The sequence below is a fragment of the Panthera leo genome, chromosome B3 (assembly GCF_018350215.1).
Source record: "Panthera leo isolate Ple1 chromosome B3, P.leo_Ple1_pat1.1, whole genome shotgun sequence".
Classification (NCBI taxonomy): Eukaryota; Metazoa; Chordata; class Mammalia; order Carnivora; family Felidae; genus Panthera; species Panthera leo.
The window spans coordinates 51,746,479-51,773,382 of NC_056684.1; the positions used below are offsets into that span (position 1 = coordinate 51,746,479).

The 26,904-nt window shown below is 38.9% G+C and overlaps 1 protein-coding gene across 7 annotated transcripts in view; it reads left to right on the forward strand.

Moving 5' to 3' along the window:
- Window positions 1-26,904, forward strand: part of MYO5A (myosin VA) — a 198,693-nt gene that overhangs the window by 122,883 nt on the left and 48,906 nt on the right. For 6 of the 7 annotated variants that reach the window (XM_042941987.1, XM_042941991.1, XM_042941992.1 and 3 more), the window contains 10 exons: window positions 894-991; window positions 2,943-3,029; window positions 3,117-3,225; window positions 5,520-5,731; window positions 6,847-7,003; window positions 10,517-10,756; window positions 11,964-12,212; window positions 15,185-15,278; window positions 17,599-17,747; window positions 22,149-22,262. In XM_042941987.1, the coding sequence (XP_042797921.1) occupies window positions 894-991; window positions 2,943-3,029; window positions 3,117-3,225; window positions 5,520-5,731; window positions 6,847-7,003; window positions 10,517-10,756; window positions 11,964-12,212; window positions 15,185-15,278; window positions 17,599-17,747; window positions 22,149-22,262 (1,509 nt within the window). The remainder of the gene's footprint in view (window positions 1-893; window positions 992-2,942; window positions 3,030-3,116; window positions 3,226-5,519; window positions 5,732-6,846; window positions 7,004-10,516; window positions 10,757-11,963; window positions 12,213-15,184; window positions 15,279-17,598; window positions 17,748-22,148; window positions 22,263-26,904) is intronic. The other variant, XM_042941988.1, reaches the window with a different exon arrangement.

The window sequence follows — 26,904 nt, forward strand, 5'->3', positions numbered from 1 at the left end:
CTTCTTTATTAGTATCTTGCAGCAGAATTTCCATTATACGTAATTAAATGGATTTAATATTCTTAAAGAAAAGTTATATTTTTAGTCAAAACTCCAAGTTCACAACAAAAAGCTACAGAAGCGTGTGTTCAAAGGGTGGGGGAAATGGAACTCTAATGGAAATGATGGACTTTGGGTGACTGATTTGTCAAAGCAGGTTCATCAGTTGTAACAAATATACCACTCTGATGAGGACACTGATAATGGGGGAGGCTGTACCTGTGTGGGGGCAGGAGATATATGGAAAATGCATATATCTTTTTTTTTTTTTTTAAGAGAGAGAGAGAGTGTGTGTGTATGTGCAAGTGAGTGAAGGGCAGAGAGGGAGAGAGAGAAAATCCCACGAGGGGCAGAGAGAGAGAGAGATTTGGGGCTTACCTGAAGTGGGGCTCGTGTTTTTACTCAAAGCGGGGCTCACCTGAAGTGGTGCATGAACTCACCCGTTACAGGACTCAAACTCACAAACTGTGATATTATGACCTGAGCCAAAATCAGATGCTTAACCAACTGAGCCACCCAGGCACCCACATCCTTATATCTTCTATTTAATTTTGCTATGAACCTAAAACTGCTCTAAGAAAATAAGTCTGTAAAAAAGGAGTGGCAGGGAAAAGTGGTGGGAGGAGAACAAATGTATATTTAGTAGAATAAGCCTGTATAAATGGCAGAGTTTAAGCAAATCTTAACCTAATGCCCTGTATTCTTAAATAGTAGCAGCCCCCCTTTGAGGCTGGATCAAATTCATAGGTGGCAAAATCATCTCCCATAGTGTCATTAAAATTTTTTTAATTGTTTTATATCATCATTATTTTGACAAAACCTTAATGTCCCTTTCTGTTCTGTTTTCCATGCAGTTCCGAAACTCCCTTCACCTGCTTATGGAGACCCTCAATGCCACTACCCCTCACTATGTGCGCTGTATTAAGCCTAATGACTTCAAGTTCCCATTCACGTAAGTATTTCCCAACTACTAAATTAAAAAGGGTTCACCTCCCATAAGGATTTCCATACCAACAGAAGGAAAAAAATATTTGGGTAAATTTTGTTTGTTTGTTTTTGTTTTTTAGTTTTTGTTTCCCTTTGAGAATACGATAACAAATTAGCGGTAAATCAGCAGGTGGTCTTTTAAAGATTTTAGAAGTTGAGGTCAACCAAGCATTCCTAGTTCTACCTTCTGTTTTGAATTTATTCTAGTTCAAGATCTTTCTGGGCTTTGTTAATTTGGGCATTAGTTAACTCCAGAGCTGGATTGGATAAGGCTGCATTGGTGAATGTTCACAGTTCTCTCTGCTACTTTTCAACTGTTGACGCCATCAGAGAATGTCTACTATTACCAAATGTCTCATCCTACACAAATACCATGTATAAGGGAGAAGTTTTTTTTCTTTTTCCAAAAATGTAAATATTTATTTCTCTAATTTTGAAAGTAATGCATGTGCATTGCAAAAACAGTTTTTAAGAAATATAAAATAGGATAAAAACAATCAAAAAAACATTCATTATACCCTGAGAGATAACTGGTATTAACTCACATAGATCCTTCTTGACCAACCAACATCCCTTCCTTCTCTGCTCTGAGTGTGTGTGTGACAGACAGAGACAGAGACTAAGAGGGAGAATGAGAAAGAGACAGTAATAAAAGGAAGCAACTTGTGCTGTAATTGCTGTTTTGTATCTGTTTTTAACTTAATATGGATACTTTACATGTTAGAAAGTAAAAATCCGTATTATCATTTTAATGACTACATAGTATCTCATTGTATAAACATACCATCATTTATTTAAATTATTCCCTGTTGATGACCATTTAAGTTATTCCAGCGATGCTACAATAAATATATTTTGCCAAACATTCTCATATATTTGCCTGGTTATCTTCTTAGGATAATATATTTCCAGAAGTAGAGTTTCTGGGTCATAGATTAGGCAATTTACCAAAGGTTGTAATAATTCACACTCCCACCCTATAATGTATGAGTGCTTATTTTCCTACATCCTGCCGATCCTATCCTCTGAGATTCTGCCTTAGAACTGCCTTCAGAACTGCAGGGCAGTTCTGAATGGTGCCGAGAAGCCCTTCCTGGAGGAAATGGGAGGCAGGAAAAGCTGCCACAGCCAGGGCCACTCTCCTGGACAAACCTAGGGGTGTTACTTTCTATTAGCCAACCCCATCTCCCACCACCAACAGAACGCTTGACAAGACAGCACAGCAGGAGGCTCGGATGGGGCACTCCAGGTTTAACTGGGGGTCTACAAAGAGTGATCATCCAACAGGAAGCAGGCCTTGCTACTTCCTCTTCTAGTGTCAGTTTAATGTTACACGCCAGTTAACGGCATGAGTAAATATGAGTAAAATAAACATAACATATATAAGATACAATACAAAATAAAAATATTTCTCCTTGATGCGGACACTATAAATGCACACACAAAGTTGAATAGCTTTTAGAACACCAATATATTTTTTTAAATAATTGAATGGGGCATATTTAATTTGTTCCTCTTAGAGAAATCTCCAGAGCTGGCCAGTCTTTATTCCAGGTAGGTGTATAGAGTGAGCTAAAGAATTAAGAAAACAGCTCATCAGGCCAAGCCATTTAATGAGTATAGGCAAAATAGAGAGGGGCTTGGGTTTTTAAAAATATGCTCAGTGGTATTCTTATGGGTCTGTGGTATGAGCTACAGATAATGTTTACAGCTCTTAATCTTTCCTGCTGATTGTCTCCTCCCCACTCTCACACAGAGTTTTCCCTGTTGATCACTGCTCCAACTTTGGAATGTTTTCTTTTCTAATTTATCCATTTAATTCTTTACAAAAGAATTTATTCTCTGGACTGAGGGGAGTACTTTGTGGCTATAACCAGGCTTCTTTGTGTATTACTCATGCTCACTTTTACACATAGGTTTGATGAGAAGAGGGCGGTGCAGCAACTGAGAGCGTGTGGTGTCCTGGAAACCATCCGCATCAGTGCAGCAGGCTTCCCCTCACGGTGAGCGTGGCAGTTTTCAAATATAAGGAATCCTGTGGGAGACATTCTTACCTCTTTAAATAACCTGATGTGAGTTTCTTTACATAGGTGGACTTACCAAGAATTTTTCAGTCGCTACCGTGTCCTAATGAAGCAAAAGGATGTGCTGAGTGACAGAAAGCAAACATGCAAGAATGTATTAGAGAAACTGATAGCGGTAAGAAAGATTTTCACTTAACTTTATCTGAACAGGTATTGGCCAAAGGCCTTGTGATTGTAACATTTGAATGCCCTGGGAAATACCACTAATCCAGATTATTTGGGGGTGAGAAGGCGGGGGGCACACTGTGTTAGAGGTCGAGGCTCACTGTGTTTAGGATGCTAGCCCTAGTGAGGGTGATGGTCTACTATCAGGAAACAGAATGAGGCCTGGACCCAGACTTGAGACACATTCGTTTTAGAGTTTGATCATTATCAGTAAAAGTTTACCTCGTACTTACTTATGGAAGATAAAAGACCAGGTACTGTGTGATTAAAAAAAAACTAAGTCTTGTCCTAAGGCAACATAGTCTGTCTTGGAAATTCATTCATTTTAAGGTAAGTATAATATGCCTAGTGTCTATCAAATACTAAAGAAATCAGAGGAAGGCAAAGCACATCCCACGTGTGCTATGGGAAGGAGGAACAATTTCATGGAAGATGTGTGTTTTGGTCAGGCCCAGAAGAATTGGTAAGATTGTATAAAAGTAGAAGGATATTCTACTAGGGGCAAGTGTGAAGAAGTAGGAAAGCATAGAAATTGCTCAGAAAATGGCAAAATGTGTTCATTTTGCTATATAAGATTGGTGTATGACACAGTAGGGAAATGGTTAAGAAATGTAGGTTGGTGTTTGAAAAGTCTTGTATGCCAAGCTAGGGAGTTCTCAAATTTCAGAATACATCAGAGTCATCTGGAAGGCTTGTCAAAAAACAGATTTCTGGGCCCCATCTCACAGAATTTTTTATTCAGTGGGTGTGGAATGAGCGCAATAATACGCATTTCTAACAAGTTCCCAGGTGATGCTGATGCTGGTCTGAGGACTCCATTTTGAGAACCAGTGATCTAATTCATGAAGAAATTAAGATTCATGAGAGGTTTTCTTAGAAAATATTTTCACTTGTTTGACACTAATTTGGATGGATTACCTAACTTTGAGGTAATTAGTCCTAATTATTAACTATTAGCTAAATGTAATATCTCTTCTTTGGTAATAAAACCTTTTTTTTTTTTTTTTTGAGGAGCTAAGGCCACTATCTTTGTAATGTATAATAATCATGTTTTTTGAGTTTGGACCAACTTCTTTCTATCCTGGGTTCAGAAGGAACAGAGAGCAAAAAGTAGGGATAGTTCTCCACCTCATCACCCAGACCATGCCAGGCCTGGTTCAGGGCTCTACAGGGTGGTTTGACAGAGGAGGCTATATGGTAGAAGAGAGCAGGGGTGTGGTGGGGGAAGCTGAGATGAGACGGGGCAGGGTGGGGGGTGGGGAGAGGAACCACCTTCTAGCTCTGTTTAAGCTGTTTAGGTCTCCAGCTGGGCTTCCTATATAAACTTTTGTGATTTAAATTGAAATAATTTTACATGTTTTACGTATACGTGGAGATTTCTGATTTTGTGGGTTCATGTGCAAGATGGATAGGAGATACTTATTTACCCTGAAAAGTAGTTTTCTTTGTTTTCCCTTAGAATTGCAGATCATGGTAGTGATTATTATAAATAAATCCCACTCTTCCTTTGACATGAGCATGGTTAATAACCTGCTTCCTTCTAGATAAAGTGGATCAGAATGCAATATGCCAAAAATAGCCTGCATATCTTGTAATCCAAAGTCAATGAGCAATATAAGTGATTATGGTTTTGTAAAAGGAGTTTTGAAATTTGTAGAAGGATTTTAGATACATATGTAGGATTGTGTTTGTTTATTTTTAGATTCTGTTGATAAAAGCAACAGATAACTGTTGAAAACTTAACTCTTGATATGAATATGCAAAATTTTTTGTTGTTCGATTCTAATTTTGTGTGCACGGCTTCCTGCCTTTTTCTTCATGCTGGTGTTTTTGTCCCTTCAGCTTTCTCATGGAACATACAGCCTGATGTAATACTTACAGCCTGAGTCAGTCAGAGGGAGTGTCAGCATCTCCATTTCCTTGAGATATTTAAAATGCAAATATGCAAATAATAGCTGCCTATAACTCACAACCAAGTTTTTGGCCTCTGATAATAATTCCAGGTAGAATTATTCTGGAAAATAACTCTTAAACTGCAGTTTTCCTTACAGTCCCTTCTATTTGCTCAACTTACATAGGATAAAAAATCTGGCTCCATTAGTTAATTATGATGTAGCCCAAGTTTTAACTACTAGCTTCATCCCTTTACTGATTCTGCTTTTAGATATATTTTTTCTCTTTTAAAAGTTCACTCACATGGTCATCATTTCTACTTCTGAGTATACAATTTCTTCCAAAAAATAGGACAAGGACAAATACCAGTTTGGTAAGACAAAGATCTTTTTCCGTGCTGGTCAAGTAGCCTATCTAGAAAAATTGAGGGCGGACAAGCTGAGGGCTGCCTGCATCCGGATCCAGAAGACCATCCGAGGGTGGCTGCTGCGGAAGAAGTACCTGCGCATGCGGAAGGCGGCCATCATTGTGCAGAGATACGTGCGGGGCTACCAGGCCCGATGGTAGGTCTCTCGGCGCCTGTCCACCCTGACTCAGGGCCCCTGGCATTGGAGAGCTCATTGTCCAACTGAGGACAGTTTTGAGTGGTCTTCCCATTTGAGAAGGCAATGCCTCACCTCTTCTTAGTTTCAAAGAATAACAGGTTTACTCACAAGACAGTAAATAGAATAAAATTTCACTCACCCTTATGAATGATGTAGATTCATCTTCAAAAAAATTACAAATTACTGCCTACTCATGTCCCCAGTATTTTTTAGACTTTGTACTTTTATGTGAGCTTGAAGAAATCATCTTTATTTATTTTTTTAATGTTTATTTATTTTTGAGACAGAGAGAGACAGAGCATGAATGGGGGAGGGGCAGAGAGAGAGGGAGACACAGAATCGGAAGCAGGCTCCAGGCTCTGAGCCATCAGCCCAGAGCCCGACGTGGGGCTCGAACCCACGAACCGTGAGATCGTGACCTGAGCTGAAGTCGGACGCTCAACCGACTGAGCCACCCAGGCGCCCCAAAGAAATCATCTTTAAATTAAAATAATCATGAATATGTGCTTGTTAATAATGATTCCATTGAGGAGTTTTTAGGAGCAATTAACTGAGGAGATCTGGAGGAGAATGACACTTCAGTGTGATTATATATGAGGATAATTTTAATTTAGGACTGTCAGTAGGAATGAATTAATGATGAAGAATTTATGCCCAAACAGATAGATTAGGGATAAATAGACACACTTAGCAATGGCACTTCTAAGAAAGTTTGTGGTAAGTAAGCATAGGATGACTGGACAGCCAGTTGGCTATGTAAAAGGGACAATATGCACTGTTCTAGAAAGAGCAAACCTTTTTCAGCTTCACTTTCTTTATTGTAATATCAGGTAATGTGGGACATCCTACTTTTCTGGGTTAGGGAAGGCTCAAATCAGATAATGAGTGCAAAAATATTTGGGGGAGCTATAAGTTGCTATACAAATATAAGTGATTTAACATGTACATTATTAGAACAATGACAATGGAGGTACTACTTATTATGCTGAAGATACTGGTGCTTTAAGTCTCTACAAAACTTATTCCTGGGTTTGTCTGATTACCGACAACATACTGCTCTTTTCTTTGGCCAGCTATGCTAAGTTCCTGCGCAGAACCAAGGCAGCAACCATCATTCAGAAATACTGGCGCATGTACGTAGTCCACAGGAGATACAAGATAAAACGAATGGCCACTATTGTTCTTCAGTCTTATTTGCGAGGCTACTTGGCCAGAAATAGGTACCGCAAGGTGAGGCATTATTTCCAACTTTGTTTATTCATTCCATGAACATTAATCAAATTCTACATCTGTATAGAAGACCACGGGGGTTCCTGTGGACATAGAAACTGAAGGGAGACAACCAACAGTTGAAATATATTTTTAAATATTAAATAAGTACATATATTTATTAACAGGATAGTGGATAAATTACCTCCTTTTCCCCCTTTTATCTTTGTAATTTGAAAAAAAAGTGTATTAGTTTCCTATGGCTGCTGTAGTAAATCAACAACTTGGTGTCTTACAAAAAACAGGAATTTATTCTCTCAGAGTTCTGAGGCCAAAAGTCTAAAATTGGTATCAATGGACCAAAAACCAAGATATCAGCAGGGCTGTACTCTCTCCAGAAGCTCTAGGAGAGAATCTGTCTCTTGCCTCTTCCAGCTTTTGCCAAGTGGCTGCTGGTGTCCCTTGTGTTTGTGACTATGTCACTAAAGCCTCTGCCTCCATCCGCACATCATCTTCTCCTCTGTGTGTCTAACTTTGCTTCTTTTGTCGGTCTCTTATGAGAATGATTATGATGGATTTGAGGCCCACCCAGATAATCTACAATAATCCCCCTACCTCAAGATCCTTAATTTAACCACCTCTGCAAAGACCCTTTTCCCAAATAAGGTAACATTTTCAGATTCCAGGGATGAGGATCTGAGGTCCTTAGGGGCCTTTTTTCAGCCAATTATGATGAGCTGTGAATAGGTAGAATATATGACAGATGGGCATAAGATAGTTCCAAGAATGAAACAACCTTAGAAGAATTTAACATGGTGAAAGAAAATAAATTACATTAATGTGGTTACAGTTGTATTGATTAGAATATGATGCTTGAGACATTTTTGACAAATAATCTTTATAGCTGGCAATAATCAACATGACTATACATAATGGATCACCAGATTAATCTTAATCATCACGTCTGACAGTATATGATTTTTATCTCTTATTTTGGCAAGGCTTTGAGTCTGTCCTTTAGGATATACTCTACATAAGACAGAAATACAGTCTGGCCATTAGAGCTCTGTGGTCATCATCGTTAGAAGGAGCATCAGTAGGGTAATTTGAGAGACATGTCTCTGGTCACAGACAATGCGTGAGCATGACCTAGGTCCTATTTATATGTTTATATTTCTTATTTTGAAATAATTTTAAAGAATAAGGAAAAATGAAAGTTGATGAGACTTGAATGAGCATATTCTATAGCTCTGTTTTAAAGAAAATTTGAAGACAGCTACTCTAGGTCTCTCTCTCTACCCACACCTTCTGGTGCTCTTTCTCTACAAGCATGAGCTTTCAGGGAGGGAATAGCCTTGTTAATCTTGACCTTTTTGATACAACAAACTGGTTACCCTACTCCCTGCCGCGCACTCCCCCACCATTTGCCTCAGGAACATCTGAACCGGGTTGTGGGGCCATTGGTTTAGCAGAGGCAGGCTCTGGCCAATTCAGCTCCCACTGTGACTAGATGTGGCAGGGGTTGCAAGTTAGAGGCTAACTCACATTTAGGCCAGTAGCACCCCATTAGTGCTTCCTCTAGCTGTGTTCAGTCCAAGCTTCCCCTTCATGGGATTTGGGGATCTTAAAGGGAGAGCAGGTGTTATTTAATTTTTCTGACTCACTGATGGACATGAGATTGAGAGTGGAAGCTCTCTATTTACTGTTTCCATTTGACTAAATTTCAGAAATGTACCAATGTCTGAAGTAACGTGGAGAGAAGGAAATGGAATAGGAAAATGGCATTAATAGCTTTGCCACTGTGTGCTTTTGAGTTTTAAATCTGAAAGCCTTCAGTTTCCATCACTGAGTCTAACCCAGTTGGTCACTAGTCATCCGGATGAGATTAGGGGCTCCCTCAGGATTTTGATGTTCTGTGAGAGCTCAGTATGCTGGGTTCACTGCAATGTGAATCACGGCGACTGTACTGAGTGGAACCTGCAGGCTGCCTTAGCATTAGGAGAGCAGCCAGAAAGGGCGGCCTTCAATTGCCAGAGGGACTAGTAAGATCTCCTAAACACCTATGATTTTTTTGTATTTGGTCATTTAAAACTTAACCACTTATTTCTTAAATGTATTCTTTAGAATGTTACCTTTTTTTCATTGTTAAATAACCTAAAAAGAGAAGCTATTCTTTTAATGATTTTATTAAGGTACTCTCTCTTTTTGAATAGTTTCAGAGATTTTTATATATAAAAAGTTTCACAAGAGATACATTATGTCCATTTGTAATAATTGCTAATAAATACTTAATTAGGTGTGTACATTTAAACATCATCTATATCACATAAGAGTTATCTCATTAAACCTCAAGGTCCTTGGAAGGACCTCAAGGTTTTGCTAGTTTAACCTTTCTTAAAATTCAAGAATTTTTTCCCTATCATTTCTGGAAATTGTTTATAAACTCCCTACTTGATGGTTGTTATTGACAAATTCATTTCATAAGGCAACTTTTTATTATAAGTTGTTTGTAAATTTAGGGTAATATAATTTTTTTTTAGACAAGATGGTATAAAATCAAAATTAAGATTAGTTTACTTCACTTCAACTTTTACTTTTCTTTTGAAGCTTCTCCCTACTACCTTTGCATTTCCTAAATGGATTCCAGCTACATTTGAAATAGCAATGGGAGATCCTCATTAAAATGGTATTCCTCAAATATGGCAAACAAGAGTGTTATTTTTTTGTTTCTGGGGGATAAAGTCAATAAATCAGTAACAAACTTTGCAGTGCCCCTAGCGTTGGCTTCTATAGTCAGCTTGCAGGTCATGCCTCATGTTTTCAAGTATCGACCTAATGAATGGTCATATGGTATCAGCAGTAAGGGTGTGGGGTGTGGGGTGGGGGGGGGGGGGGTCAGTGTTTTATTTTAATACTACAGGGTTCTATTCTTTTTATAGGGATCACCTATTGCTAACAGAAGTCATATACCAATAAGAAACCTAATATGGTTTTTTCTTTGTTTTTAGAATTGTTTTCCTTTTAGTATACACATACACAGCATCTATGTGTATCCTCTGCTTATCATCATTATCATCATATGTATACATATAACATATGAACATAACACGGACTTTTATATGATTCTCAAATCACCTTTCATTTTATTTATTTTGAGGGAAAGAGAGAGCGGGAGAGTGCACGTGCATGCGAGCAAGGAAGGGGCAAAGAGAGAGGGAAAGAAAGAATCCCAAGCAGCCTCTGCACTGTCAGTGTGAAGCCCAATGCAGGCCTTGATCCCACCAACTGTGAGATGATTACCTGAGCTGAAAAAGTCTGACACTTTAGCACCTGGCGCCCCTGAGTCTACTTTTTAAATCTCCTTTTAAAATAATTTTGTGCCTCCGTATATTTGTGCCATGTACAATCCATATAGCACATTGCTGGTTCAAATTTTGTATCTTTCCCTTTAGATAGTTTATGGATTCCATATAATGTTGAACCTTGAGTCCAGTCCAGGGTCTGACATTACCTGTACTTACCTCTTCTGTGCAGATGCTCCGTGAGCACAAAGCAGTTATCATTCAGAAGTGGGTCCGGGGCTGGCTGGCTCGTATCTACTACAGGAGGAGTATGCATGCCATCATCTATCTTCAGTGCTGCTTCCGGCGGATGATGGCCAAGCGTGAGCTAAAGAAGCTCAAGATCGAGGCCCGCTCTGTGGAGCGCTATAAGAAGCTCCACATCGGCATGGAAAACAAGATAATGCAGCTACAGCGCAAAGTTGATGAGCAGGTGTGTTTTAATATTTAAAAAAAATTATTTTTCTTAATGTTTATTTTTTTTCTGAGCGAGAAAGACAGACCCTGAGCGGGGAGGGGCAGAGAGAGAGGGAGACACAGAATCCAAAGCAGGATCCAGGCTCTGAACTGTCAGCACAGATCCCACTGCAGGGCTTGAACTCACGAACCATGAGATCATGACCCGAGCTGAAGTTGGATGCTCAAATGATTAGGCCACCCAGGTACCCAACCAGGTGTGTTTTAAACAGGAGCCCTGAGAGTGGGGCATGCTTGAAGAACTCCACTGGGATTATTTTCAGCAGTATCTCCCCTTATTTTACTTTTCAGTCGCAGCAAAAAGGTAAAATAATAATGACAGTAAGGAGTACGGAAATAGTAACAAGCTTATAGGTAAGATTATGATTGCAAGGACTAAGGGAGGAAATTTACAGCCAGACCTTAATGCCCAAGAGTCATATTATACTTTATACTTTCTAAATCTCTTTTGTCATTATCATTCATTTGCATAAAGTATAATGTTCCTTTTACAGATGAGTCGTTTAGCATTGAGATGGCAAAAGAAGCAGGAAGACGTCTGTGCTTTAGGGGAGCTTACAGTCTATTTGCAGAGATAAAATTTGATTTCCTAGAGATAGTTACTAAGTAATATTTTAGCACATGCAAATGATACAATGGTAATTGGTAATATATAAATACTGAGGACAGCAAAAAAAAAAAACAAAAAAAAACACACACACACACACAAAAACCCAAAAAACAGAATAAAGCAGGATCCATCAGGAAGGTTTTCTGAGTGGGAGGAGTTTTAAGGTAACAAAACGATTTGTAAGTAACTTGCGATTTTGTGACCATTTTATCATTTTTAAGAATCACTTGGGAGCATATGGCTTTTATAGAACATGGATTTGTTTTCCAAAGCAAGTATAGATGTTTCTATTTCTGGCTTAAGAATAGGAAATTAAGAATTTACTGTGGTACTTACCTTGTGACTGTGAGAAAATCACATCCATGCTACAGAATGAACTGTGCCTAATCTTTTTGTATCCCTAAGAATAGGCCTTAATTGTAAAGGTTGCGGTTAGATACTCTATTGTTGCTGTGATGATACAGCATGAATATGATCAGTAAATAAGGTTATCTCAAAATACATTTGATGATACATATGTTTACTTATTGTTACTTATGTATATGTTTAAAAGAACAAAGACTACAAATGCCTCATGGAGAAACTGACCAATCTGGAAGGAATATACACCTCTGAGACTGAGAAACTACGAAGTGACTTGGAGCGTCTTCAACTAAGTGAGGAGGAAGCTAAGATTGCTACTGGACGGGTTCTCAGTCTGCAGGAAGAAATTGCCAAGCTCCGGAAAGACCTGGAACAAACTCAGTCGGAGAAAAAATCTATTGAGGAGCGTGCAGATAGGTACAAACAGGAAACTGAGCAGGTAGGATCTAGTTATCATATCCCCATCTACTCCTTTCACCAAGGAAATGTGCTGTCATCATGACCTGGCCCATGTGGCTCAGTGTTGGTTTCAACTGAAGGTGAAATACAAATGTCAGTTTGCTTCCTGTTCCTTATTAGTATTTTCCAAGCATTTCTCCCACATGATGCGTCTTTTAGTAGAATCTTTTGACTCTAGTAAGATCAGAGGCAAAGAAGAGAATTAAAGGCCACGTACCTACTCTCACTCTTACTTTAAATACATAGGTCTGGATGAAGTGTAGACTCCTTTTTCTTCAAAAGAGTTAACATGATTAAGAAACCAATCAAACCGTGAAATGTCACTAGCTGATAGTAGAGATCTTTATGGAAACCTACATCAAGGCTGTGTTAGAAGTCCGAGAGAGAGAAATCCAAATGTCTGCACCCTGAGGATAGCCAGGAGCTGCTGTGCAGATAGAACAATAACAAGAATGCCTGCTTATTGGTGCTTCTACATTACACGCATTTATATTAACTTCTATCAGAATTTTATTAAATACGAAAAACATTAAGGTTCTCAAACAGCGATACAATGTATTGTTTAAACAAAAGTACCTCAACATAAAGCTTACTTGAAAAAAGTGATAGATTTTCATAAGTTCCACTAGTATTACCATTTTTAAGTGAAAACAGATTTGACTGTTGGCTGTAACTACTGGCAAAACTCCCAGTTTCCTATGCTTTTTCTGTATTGACTTCTGAATATTAATACAGCCTATGCAGTAAAAACCTTGGAAAGAGCTACGATGCAATTCAGATAGGATAGTGTACAATCTTTCCATGGTGTTCAGGGTCTTAATAAAATACTTCCTCCTCTGTCTCTAGCAGATCTGAGTTCTGTCTACAGAAACAACGCCTTTAAAACACGTTATTTTGACATGATAAACTTACTCTATCAGAATTCAGATATGCGTTGAAAGGGATATTCTTGAAGCTTAAGAGCTCCTTTTCATTTCCTGAGCCCACAGAAGCTTTTCAGATTCCTCTGAGTCCATAGGGTATTTAGGCTTGGTAGGAGTATTCTCTTTTCCTCTTCAAAGTTAAGTTCATACCTTTCTAGTCTGAAAGAATAGCACACATGAACAGATTGAGATTTTTCCTTTCTTTTTATTTCATTATCTTCTGCTTTCCCCAGAGAGAGCTATAGGCACTAACATAAATTCTTAAAAAAATTTTTTTAATGTTTATTTTATTTATTTTATTTTTTTTGAGAGAGAGACAGACAGAACGTGAGCAAGGAAGGGGCAGAGAGATACACACAATCTGAAGCAGGCTCCAGGCTCTGAGGTGTCAGCACAGAGCCTGACACAGGGCTTGAACTCACAAGCTGTGAGATCATGACCTGAGCCGAAGTCCAATGCTTAACCGACTGGGCCACCCACGTGTCCCAGTAGGCACTACCATTAATTGTTTTGAGTAGAGTGTAGCGATCGAGAAGAATGAAAAAATTCCACTGTGATAGCCAGCTTTGTGGTCAGAAAAGCTACATTCCCAGCCAGGCTGATCAAGGAGCTTAGAAGGTACACTAGACCTGTGGTTTGTACCCAGGAGTGTGTATCAGAATGTCCTGGAGAGTTTTTAGAAAGATGCCTGGCCAAGCTCTAGGGGTGTGGGCTAGGCACGTGTATTTCAAAGAAGCAGCATAGTTTACTGGTTGCACACCGCTGACAGAGCAACTTCTTTCACAAGCACATAGGGAACTCTGGCCTTTCTACTGAGAGCAGCTATTAAGGCCATATCAGTATGGAGGGAAGAGATTGAGCCATCAGAAGGAATACCTTCTGGACTGACTTCTGCTCCGGCACAGTATTCCTGTCTAACCTCCCTGGTCTTTAGGGATTATCAGTCACAGAGCCCTCTTTCTCTGTCTCTGAACTCCTGATAGTTTTCTCTTTATTATTAAAGCTATTGCTTTAACATGTGACTCTTGATTTCAGGGTCATGGGTTTGAGCCCCACATTGGGCATAGAGCTTACTTTAAGAATGAATGAATGAATGAAGCTATCACTTTAAGAGTTCCTTAAATTTATGCTTAGAGAAAGAAATTCAAATTTCACTCATCACAAACACATATTTATTTCAACGATGAACTGAGTAAATTATAGACTTTGCACAGTTAACCTTTGGCTTTGATTTTTGCTTCCTGGGAATCCTTATCCAACTGGGAACTAGAAAGTGAAAGGTCAATGTGTTTTATTATGTGTGTGTGTGTGTGTGTGTGTTTCAAAATATACATATACATAACATAAAATTTACCACTATAACCATTTTTAAGTGTGCAGTTTTGTGGCATTAAATACTTTCACACTGTTGTAAGGCCAATGCTTAAACATGGAATAAAAGGACCAGTTTGCAACCTTGTAAAACTCTTAAAAGGAGATGAAAGGGAAATTCTCTTTCTCAAGACAGACAGCAGGGAGCTTCAGAAGGAATTCAGTGAATTCCAGAACCAAAATGCCCTTCATATCTTTCTGAACCTTCTTAATCTCTCTTAATACCTGAATCACGAGTACACATAAGTTTTGTGTTAGGCTGTTGAGGTGAGAAGGCATTATCATTCCTTCAAGAGCAAATACTTACTAGGTGTCAGGCAGTTGCTAAATGCTCAAGGTACAAAGTAAAATAACAGCAGTTATCTCCATCCTCCAGGAATTTCTAGTCTATTGGGGAAGGAAAAGTAAATCATTTATAAGGGCTGTAACAAGGGACATACAGGGTCCTGTAGGAGAGACACCCAATTGGAGGGAGTTTCCAGGAAGGCTGTCTGGAGTAATTCTTGAGCCAAGTTTGAAAGAAGACTAGATAGAACTAGGCACAGAAATGGGGCACAGAGATGTGGAAGTAAGGAGGGACTGCTGTGTGGTCTTTATATTCGGTACTGGGTGTCCTCTGTCTACTGCAGCCACCTGAGTTTATTGTTTTATTTTATAGCTGGTATCAAATCTGAAGGAAGAAAATACTTTGCTGAAGCAGGAAAAAGAAGCCCTCAATCATCTTATCGTGGAGCAGGCTAAGGAGATGACAGGTAAGGCTCGCGTGGCCATAACCTACAGTGCTTCAGCCAACCTCAGACCAACGTTTTCTAAGTTACAACTTTGCTTAGAGCTTAAATGTTTTAAAAAGTTGAGATTGTCATCACTCAACTCAGGAAGTTCCAAGAGGCAAGCACAGTAAGTATTTTGTTTGATTTAGTTGGTGAACTCGTAAATCTCATCTTTCTATGTACGAATGTGAATTCATGTACAGTCACTATCATCTGTAATTAAAAAAAATGAATTGTTCTGCATTTATGATGTTACTTATGACTCATAGGATTCTATTGAATTAGGAAGAAATTGTGAGCTAATACGTATGCATGTCTATTTACTTATTTTTTGCTAAACCAATAGATATTATTCTCCCAAGATAAATTACCTTTTTTCCACTAAAAAAGAAAAAAAAAAAAAAGCAACTCTAATTTTTTGAATAGAAAACTAACTAGATGTGGACATTTACTCCATTTTCCATTTGTAAGATAGATAAGAATTATGATAATTTACAAGTAGTCCACATGTAAGTAAACATGGGCTAAGAAGATGTAGATCTAAGCTATAGTAATTGGTGGCGGAGACAGGGAGAAATAAATGGATTGGAGCAAAGATACAGTATATGAAAGAATCACCAGAACATTATCCTTTTTGATGTGGTATTCAAAAAAGGGATAAAAATTTTCTAAAGTTTTGACATGAGATATTTCAACAATAATGATGTGTTATTACTAATGAGTAAAATAAGGGGGGAAATACTTGTTTATGAGTAAAATTAATGAGATCAGTTGTTAGAATGTTAAATTTTGGATGTCAGCTGGGGCCTCTATATAGAGATGTCCTAAAAACAAATTGAGATTAAAGATTAGAGACAGAAAGAAATAGGCCTTAAGGTACCATTAAAACTATGATGGTAAGAGAGCCCTCTGTGCCTTTTCCCCTACCACCTCCTCCCTACTAAAGGGACTAATGTAAAGAAAAGAGAAGAAATCTGAAATTAAGCCTTATAGGATGTCCACAGGTAAAGGATAAGGTGAAGAAAAGAAACCAGAAAGGAAAATTGATAGGGGAGATTGAAACAGTCACTGAAGACATGGAAAGAAGGCTGCTAGGATGCAGAATGTAATGGAAAGATCCAGAATGATGAGAATACTTCTGGGAAATTGTAAAATGTTACTTGAAATTGGATGAGAAGAACAAAGAAATAACATTGGATTTGCCTAGGGAAAATTTCTTGGTAGCCTCAGGCAGCTTCTGCAAACTGGTAAGAACAAGACAATTTATAGAATGTCATAGGGAGAAGAGATTCTTTCACTCATTCATTTACACATTAGTAGAGCCCTACCTTAGGGAAGCACTGTAGTGGGCACCAGGGAAGCAGTGGAAACAAGGCACTTGCGGCCCTTGCCCTTATGATAGAGCTGATGGGGAAAGAAATGGTGAAGCTATCGAAGCAAGCAGGGCAGATTAAGGTCTAGTCACAAAGCATGAGGATAAAGTGGGCCATATAAATATTAGGAAGTTTAATACATTTATAAATGTGACTGGTTGACTCACTGAGTTAAAACATACAGCTGAGATCTGTGGCTTTTTTACTTTGCTTTATTTATAGTCAGGGGCTCGTCTCCAGTCTCCAGATGACATCCCAGGCAAATGCAAGCTGCTGGCAACAGAGCGAGCAGAATGGGGTGGTAAATGGAAAGTTCAGGGTGCCCCCCACAGCACACAGGAGAAGTAACAACACACATGACCAGACATGGGGATCTTATCTGGTTAGAATTGGGAGAGTAATAGGACTGGGGGCGGTTCAGCATGCTGGAAAACGTAAGATCTCAGCCTGGGGACTGAGGTGAGCAGAGAGTTGACTGTAGCAAAGGATAGCTGTGTTCCTTGAGAGTTTGCCACTCCCTCAGAGATCTGAGAACTACCTCTGACTTTTTGACAGAGTACACTAATTTGGACAAAAGAATTTTGTGATAACCTGAAACAGAATATTGGAATAAAAAAATACAATACTTTAGTTACTAGACAATGACTAGTAGAAGTTTATCAAGGATGTGCCATAACCAGTGAATGAACTAGTGGCATTGAATCCATAGTATATGGAAGAACTCAGTAGATGATTGTTGTTATTAACAAACAATTTCATTTTTTTGTCATGGTATTTTCTCTTTCCCTACATTCAATAAGATACTCTTCATAGATCATGGTGGTAAAAAAAAAATTCTTTGCAGAGAAGCTGGGAGTCAGTGTAAATGTTTGTACTCTTGACTTTTGTAGAGCCATCTTTATTATGCTTTTCTCTCTTCTTTCTTTCAGAGACTATGGAGAAGAAGTTAGTAGAAGAAACGAAACAACTGGAACTCGATCTTAATGATGAAAGGCTGAGATATCAGAACCTTCTGAATGAGTTCAGTCGCTTAGAAGAACGATATGATGACCTCAAGGAAGAGATGACTCTGATGGTAGTGAGTAAAACACTTGATTTTTTTTTTTTAATGAAAACACTTGATTTTTTATGGCAACTTATAAAGGCAGATAGAATAGTGGAATGAATCCCCATGTACTTCATGTACTTATTACCCAATTCCAAAATGGCCGACACACTTCTACCCCGACTCTATCCCTCCTTCCCACCCTATCCAGTGGATTGAGTTGTTGTAGAGAAGATCCCACAAATCATATAACTTTATTCATAAATACTTTGCAAAGTCAAACATTTTAAAGACTGGACTGTAGGTTAGTATAAAGTCATATAGCTGGACTTCATTTTATGTATTGGATGACTTCATGTAAAATTTGCATATAAAGCAAATATTTATATAATTGAGTATTTCCTTCACTAGTTTTGTTACAGTTTCAAAGATATATTCCTGCAAAAGGAAAGTTCAGCCTCTATTTGTAACAAATTATTTCATCTATTTCAAGAACTCTTCTGCATCTACCAACGTATCTTTTATACTTTTAATAGTTTCACACAGCCTCTTACTTCTACTTATCTTGCTGTCAGGAAACAAAGAGTTCCCTAGCTCTCTTGTTCCCTGTAAGTGCCAGCCTTGAAGGTAACCTGATGGTACCCATGGCTAGAAATGCTCTGAAATATGTCTTATAAAAAACAAGGTAATCAGATATCTGTGGCAGAGAATGTTTGCTTCAAATTTTGCCTTTATCTGTACCCTTTGACAATGTTTTTTAAATATGACATTTAAAAAGGGAAAATAAAGGAGATTATGTAACATACAAAAAAAAAATGAAATAAATGTATCACCTTGAAGATGAGAAAATCTAGTCTCAAAGAGGTTAAAATTAGCTAATTTGAATGCCAGTCGGACAGTTATTTCAAACCTTGCTACTCTATCCTGATTTGAACGTGGCAAAGAGAAACTATAAGAGTAGGTCACCATTATCCTTATCATTGACAAATCAAAAGGAGCCTCATTAAATCTTGTCTTCCATGCTCTCCCTGCTGCAATCTTCCTCCTTTACATTCTCCCATCTTTAGCTTTCCCTAGAGTCCTTTTCCTCTGTCTTTGAATATCATGTTCCCCAGAATTCCATTCTTGGGTGTATTTTTATCCTATTTTCTAGATAACTGTGCCAGCGTTTATGGTTAATTTATGCTTTGGTTAGCACTAAGCTTTGTGTCCCATGAGGTGCTTCTGAAGACACTAGTTACTTGAGATGTTAAGAAGTGGCATTGGGAAAAGAAATGATTGAGGTCAAATAAATGTGAGAACCACATTTATCTCTGTTGAAAGAGAGATAAACAGATTTTTTCTCCCTCAGAATTTCTGGGATTCTTTAATACTGCATGTCTTGTGAACCTCAGAAAATAAAATGAGACAAGCATGTGCCACGTATACATCACTTTCTGAGCACATTCCTGGAAATGTCTAAAAAAAGACCCTCCAGTAATGGCCATCCTCCAGCAACTTAGCAGGGCTATTCCTTCCTGCTGAGCAAGTCTCTGCCTGCTACCCATTCTGTTTCCAGAAGTGCTGTGGAAAAAGGAAGATGTAATCAAGTTCCAGGGACAGTTTAGCTGCTTAATTTCTTATTTCTCAGCTTATAACCCTCTCTTTTGTATGCCGATGACTCATTGTCCTTCCTTTTGGGTAACAAAATGGTCAGAAGGAGGGAAAAGGAAAATAGCAAAGGAAGGAAGATGAGAGTCTACTTGCTTCCTACTCAGCTCTTCATTAGGTCCCCTTTCCTAGCTCCAGACACAGTGAAGATTGCAGTCTTGGTAGAAAATATTTGCCAAGAATTGCAGAGAATTAAAAAATGGACTTTATAATTTAGGAATAAATAAATAATAGCAATATCTTATTTTAATGTTTAGGTAGGGACTTCGCAACTAACAGATGGGTACTCGACTAATCTATCATTGACACTGTTCTGCAGATGCAGCTCTCACTGCCATAATGCTTAGGAAGCATTTATGGTAAATAGACTCCTCAAATGGATGGCAGGAAACTTTAGGGAGGGGGAATTGATAGACTGCTTCAGCGCTTCTGGTAACCTGTGATACATGGGCCAAAGTTAATGGCACTGATTACCAGTGATTACTAGATTTGTTGGCCCTGGTACCAAGAAGTGTTGTCGGATTTTTCTCCAGGAACATTCAGTTGTAGAGCAGAAGGAAGAAAATACTAAATCCAGGGCCAAGGAAATTCAAGCAGACAGTGAAAGGATAATGAGGCAATGGAATACAGACTTGTGAAGTGTTTAAAGATAAATTCATTCCAAGTAAGGAGGGAGTCCTGCGTGTCAACAGTGGGGTCGTTAATCTTGACGAAGGGAGTAAGACAGGTCCAAGAAAAGAAGGAATTATTGGAGAAATGACAGATAAGAGGAGGCATGAGATGCAGATCTTGAAGGAGCACTTGATGATCAAGTAGTATGTTTGTCCTTGTAATTGAATAGCATATGGACTAAAAACTTGGGGAACAAAAGGCAATGCGTGAGGGAGTTGTTGCATTACTTCAGAGTCCTAACAATTATGGCAACATCAGTTAACATTAATTGAATCCTTGTTACGTGCCAAAAACCATGCTCTTTACTTGCGCTATCTTATTTAATCCTCACATAAACCCTCTTAGGTAGATAATATTATTATCTACCTTTTTCTGATAATGAAGGTGAGGCCTGGAGAAGTAAGGGACAGAAAATGGCAGACCTGGAATTCCTACCCAGCTCTCTCCTATAGACGCAGAGCATTTAACCACTGTCCTGTATACAAAAGTTACGTTAAATCACAGACATAGCATTGCTTCTATTCATACCTTAAGCTATTTGTTGTTTGGTAATACATACATGAGGAAAAATAGGGGTCTAACTCATCTTTAAATAAGCTTATTAAAACCCTTTGTCTCCGTATTTATATGGACCTGGGTTTTTGTTGTTTTTTTTTTTTTAAATGTTTATTTATTTTTGACAGAGAGACAGAGTATGAGCGGGGGAGGGGCAGAGAGAGAGGGAGACACAGAATCTGAAGCAGGCTCCAGGCTCTGAGATGTCAGCACAGAGCCCAACGCGGGGCTCGAACTCACGGACCATGAGATCATGACCTGAGCTGAAGTCGGACGCTCAACCGACTGAGCCACCCAGGCGCCCCTGGACCTGTTTTTCTTAATGACACAACCAATTAATAAACAGCGTCCCATACACCTGTTGGCTGGGGCTAGGAACTTTAAGGTTGCCGGTGTATGTAAACAGAAAGTAAATCTGAGTGCCTTTGACTTTATGTGGAGTGATTGTCCCCTTTAGGGTGGACCCTAGCTGCTAGCTAGTTTCAGAAGTTCTGGTGTTCTTGGATCTTCCTTATGCACCAGAGTACCGGTTGCGGTGGCCTGGAGACTTTCAACTGCCCCTGGATGCTGGCTTTCCTTTAGTCATGCAGTTGGGTCTGTTCTCTATAAGCTTGGTTATGGGAGAGAGAGAGAGGCAAAGAAGCTCTTTGTGGCTTCTGGCTCTTCCTGCAGCTGGGGGAAGGAGTAAAGGAAATTGGACAGATGAAAAGTTTCCAGAGGTTTTTCTGGACATTTTCACCTCTTCTGAGGTTGGGGGGGGGGGTGGACACCCCAGGAGTGAGGGGCACAAAACCCAGCCTTTTTATTCCTTCTTTCTTGAAGTCATTCTCTAACCCTTTCTCCTACACGAAGGAACAGACTGTAATTGCTTAACTTTTGTTTTCCATCAGCTTTCTGAATGCTAATCTCATAGGTACCACATGTCATAGAAATGTCACTTGGACTCCCTGAATCAGTAACTTCAGGACTTCAGAGGATTCTTGGAACAGCTTTCTTACCTCTCCTGTACTGCTCACACTTCCCACTGCTGACTCCAGAAAATCAACTCCATGCACAAAAATGACAGAATTTATAGTCACCTATGTAGAACCCCTCTCTTTTTTTCCACTTATGCTCAAATACAGTGCAGGAAAATGATTATGCTTTCATTAAACATATTTCATGAGCATTTTACCAAGGTTTATGTAATTGCAACACTGAAGTCAGTGTTTGGGTACTGAGGTGTTATACCTACACTTCACCCAGTGTGATTGGCTACTCACAACTTTAAAAACCCAAAGGGGACTCTGCTAATAATCACAGATGATTTTCATTTGAGTATTTGGTTTTGTGTTCTTGTCATGCCCTGATGGTGCATCTTTTTCTTTCTTTGAAGAGTCCAGAAAATGACCCTTTTGTAAAGGTTTGGTAAGGACAACATGGAACATCGTATTCGGGCATGAGAACAGCAAGTCAGTGAGTGGGGATTAGAACCAAGTTAAGGTGGATGCTGTCTTAAGTATGACTTAACTTTTTAATTATGTTGTGTTAATTATTCTTGGTTTATTTGCCTTGCAGAATGTGCCTAAGCCTGGACACAAGAGAACAGACTCCACTCATAGCAGCAATGAGTCTGAATACACCTTTAGCTCTGAAATTGCAGAAACTGAAGATATGCCATTGAGGACAGAGGTACATTTTAGACACCAGGATGTGACCATGCTATCATTAACAGAGAACATTTCCATTGTGGGGCAGACCCCATTTGCCCTTAAATGTAACAGTCGTTTCAAACTATACTCATAAGTGACTAATGGGTACTTAATTAGCTTATAAATTATTACTTATATTTTCCTATATGTACTTGCTTACTTACTACATATATTTTTTTGTCAATAGACATCTTAACTTTTCATGTAATTTTGATGACCAGATTTTTTTCTTTTACAGTTCCCTTCTACATCTTAACATACCCTATTACAAAAAAACATAGCCTGTCATGAATTTATTTCAGACTGAGGTCAATTGTTTTGTCCTTGAATATTGTAAATAACCAATGTCCAAGAGTTTAGCAAATCTGCTACCTCTGTTTGATGACAGTTTTTACCAAAATAATTTTTTTCCACAAAAATGCAAGAAAAATAGCTTATAAATCTGCCTTACTGTTTTGTGTTATGGGGTATGAAACCAAAATGGCACATTACCGTAACTCCAAGAGTATGGTGACTTTAAGTTAGATTTTTGCCAAACTAATTCTCAGATCTTCTTTTCAGATGTGATATTAGTTTCGCTAATGGATAATTCAGGCACAGCTCTTCTATTTTTATGTCACATTCTGAGAAAATGGCCAAGTCAGAAATAGACTGCTTCTGGCAGAACAGCCAAAGAAAATTGAATGGTTCTTTCCCTTTTTGTCTTGGTTTTACTCAGGAATGAAATTTTCTGCCATCTAATTGTGTTCATTTTAAGGAAATATGTCATATAGTTGGAATCATACATACAAGAAGCCTAAGTTAACTGATCAAAGGTCACAGCTTATAAGTGGCAGATCTGGCATTCAAACTGAGGCTGGTCTGTTAGGAGCTCCATTCTTTACTTCCTCCCATCCAGGGACTTTACACTGCAGTTCCCCAGTGCCATTTCTGTCTATAGCTAACATTAGTCTGGGGACCATTGATAACAGCAGTCTGGCCACTGTGTAGCAGAATAGAGGTGGTTCCAGTTATTCGTTGCCATGTAACAAGCCATCCCAAACTTTGGTGGCTTCAAACAACAGCAATTTATTATTGTTCAAAACTCTTTGAATATTGATTCGGTGGTTCTTCTGCTCCACATGGTGTCGGTTAGAGCACCTCCCAGCATTAGCTCAGATGCCGAGGTTTTCTTCCTTGGGCTTTTCCATGTGGTTTCTTTATTCAGCAACATGACAAATAGGTTCTAAGGATGTAAGTGCAAAAGATGCCCGGACTCTTAGGGCCAGGCCCAGAACCAACATCGTGTCAATTCTGCCACACTGTATGGTCATAGCAAATTACAAGACCAGCCCAGACTCAGGAGAAGGAGAATAGACTTCATCTCTTTTTATTTTTTTAAACATTTTTTTTTTTTAATAGAGCTTGATGGTGGGAGGTGGGGGTGCGGCACAGGGGGAGAGAGAGAGAATTTAAGCAGCCTCCGTGCTCAGCACGGATCCCCGTGACCCTGGGATCATGACCTGAGCTGAAATCATGAGTTGGACGCTTAACCGATTGAGCCACTCAGATGCCCTAGACTTCATCTCTTGATAGGAGAAAAGACATTTGTGTTGGGAGAAATCATTGGTAGCTATCTTTGGAGACTGCCACAAAGATTTCAAAATTACAGCCTCTGAGCCTCTAGTGGATATGAAGGTTTTAGGATTGCATGCAGTTGGTCTTAATGGGAGTACTCATTCTCAGCAGTATGAGGGAAGTATGTTTACAAACTGTTGGCTTCAGTGCAATACCACTTGAGCAGCTCCTGCAAGGGAGGGGAAAGCCATGACAGAAAAGGGTGTTTTTGCTGCAGATTATTTTGTATTAAACTCAGGGCCAAGAGGCATCTTATTGATAGTTTTTCTTGAGGACATTATGTTTTTAATCTCAAAAACTCTTCTGCGCTTTACCTAATTTTTCTACTCTTTTCAAGTTTTGTCCAAATTCTTCCAGATTTGAGGGGAGGGGTAACCTTTTTGTTTCTAATTCTCACCTATATTCTGCTGAATCTTTTCCCAAATAAGAGTTATTTTATGGGCATCTGGATGTCTCAGTCAGTTAAGCATCTGATTCTTGATTACCGCTCATGTCATGACCTCATGATAGTGAGCTGAGCACAGAACCCACCCTCTCCTTCTTCTCTTTCCCTACTTGAGTGCATGTGCTCTCTCTCTCTCTCTGTGTCTCTCTCTCTTTCTCTCTCTGTCTCTCTCAAAAAGTAAAAATAAATTTAAAAAACAGTTATTTTAGAGTGGGATTTAGTACTTTGCTCATCTCTTTTGAATAATGAAGTATGAATTGTGCTCCAGAAATCACAGACAGATCTGGAGCATTGTATATTGTCCTTCACATGCACTGACCATTAGCAGTAGGTCGTGCACCTGGAAATCTTCTCTCACTAATAGGAACGACTTTTCACTGAACTAGTCATCTTGTTCCCTGTGACTAAGTACGTGCATTTGAAATGTAGCCAGCTCTGGTTAGAAAGGCTATCTTGAACATTGGACCGACTACAATAACTCTCCTTCCTGGAACTGAGTCCATAACTTTAGCCTCAGTCTCTCTGTGCCTCAGTTTCCTCATCTGTGAATTGATATGCTATTATTATTATGTTACTTTATAGTAAGTTGATAATTGAGGTAATTCTTAGAAAGCACTTGCAATGGTGTTTGGTACCTAGTAAGTGTTCAATAAATCCATGTTTTTGTTCTTATAAACAGGCTTCCAGTGAATATCCTACAATTTTGATGAGGTATGGTCAGGATCAGAAGGATAGAAATCTAGGGGTGCCTGGGTGGCTCAGTTGGTTGAGCGTCCGACTTCAGCTGAGGTCATGATCTCACTGTCTGTGAGTTTGAGCCCCGCGTCAGACTCTGTGCTGACAGCTCAGAGCCTGGAGCCTGTTTCAGATTCTGTGTCTCCCTCTCTCTCTGCTCCTCCCCCACTCATGCTCTGTCTCTCTCTCTCTCTCTCTCTGTCAAAAATAAATAAACATTAAAAAAAATTTTTTTTAATTAAAAAAAAAAAAAAGAATTAATGTCTTTCTATCTTTGCCAAACCTGTGATTTGTTGTTCACGAGTCAGGCTGTCACCTCCACTGCTGTTTCCCTCTGGAGAGCCCACCTCAGCTCCACTTCTGTGCAGCCCTCCCACATGTGCATCTTCATTGTCAGGTGTTGCATTCTCTTGGAAACTTGGCTTCTCCTTTCTTGGTAGCCATTGACAAATAACCCCAGTTCTGCTTCTGCCCTTGAGCTTCCTCACACATGTCAAACCCAGGGAAAAGGTCACCATAACTTTCTCAGCTGTTGTTAGCAATAATTCCAGAATGACTACAGACCTACGGTGGTAATTTTATGAATAAGTTCTCTTGTCTTCCTCATTTTCCTCAGATGAGAGACTGTTATTTTTTAGGTCAGTTTCAAAGCTTCACTCTCTCAGAAAAGCCCTGGATGACAAAGTCCTTTCTGAGGAAGGAAAGCAAAGCAAAACCCCAGAAACCTCTGAGCCAGATGGCCCATTCTTCCTTTTTGCTCATGTGGTGTAGAGAAGACAAATGGTATCTCTTTGACTAGATATGTCATTAGGGCTAAGAATGGACACCATGCGGAGCACTCCTAAGTAATTACCAGTCATTATGCCTCAAGCAGTTTTGTGTTCTTTCATTTCCTATTTTAATATTCCTATCTATAGAATTTTGCTTTTATCTAGCAATCAACTAATCCTTTATGTAGTATTTGCTAATATCTGAAGAATTACCCCATCCCATTTTAATAAGAAGATCCCTTTTACTTTCTTATTTATTTTTTTAATGTTTATTTTGGAGAGAGAAAAAGAGAAAGAGCACACATGAGTAGGGGAGGGGCAGAGAGAGAGGAAGACACAGAATCTGAAACAGGCTCCAGGCTCTGAGCCGTCAGTACAGAGCCCGACGTGGAGCTTGAACCCATGAACTATGAGATCATGACCTGAGCTGAAGTCGAATGCCCAACCGACTGAGCCACCCAGGCGCCCCAAGAAGATTCCTTTTAAGTGAAAATGCCCATTCAAGGCTGAAAGGAATGATTCCCAAATGATGACATTTTGAGTACAATGAGTGAAATATTATACTCATTGTGAGGTAAAGTCTTTTATTACAGTGTAAAAAAAGATTAAATAATTAAGATTTTCAGGTACACATACATCATTAATAGATGAACAAACATTAAAAACACATGAATGGAATGTTTACATTGTAAATAAGCTAATATACAAGTGTTTATGGGATGTATAGAAATGAGTTTTTATATGAATGAAAGTGTATAATAATTTCGTGTTCAGGCAGGATGTTATATCTGTTCTGCTAAGTCAGGACAAACTTTATGGTGAATACCATATACCTAAACTTTTTCTTACTGTTGAACATTAACATTGCAAGAGTGGACAGTAAGCAAAAATCCAGGCCTAACTAGTTTGTGGGTAAATGACCTTGATAGTACATATAAATGCCCCACTTCTTAGTGTAATTAATTCTTCTTAGATGTTTTTTTTACAACTGGAATAACACTGAATTCGACACTACTGACAATTCACAAAAGACTGAAGATAACTAATGAATATAA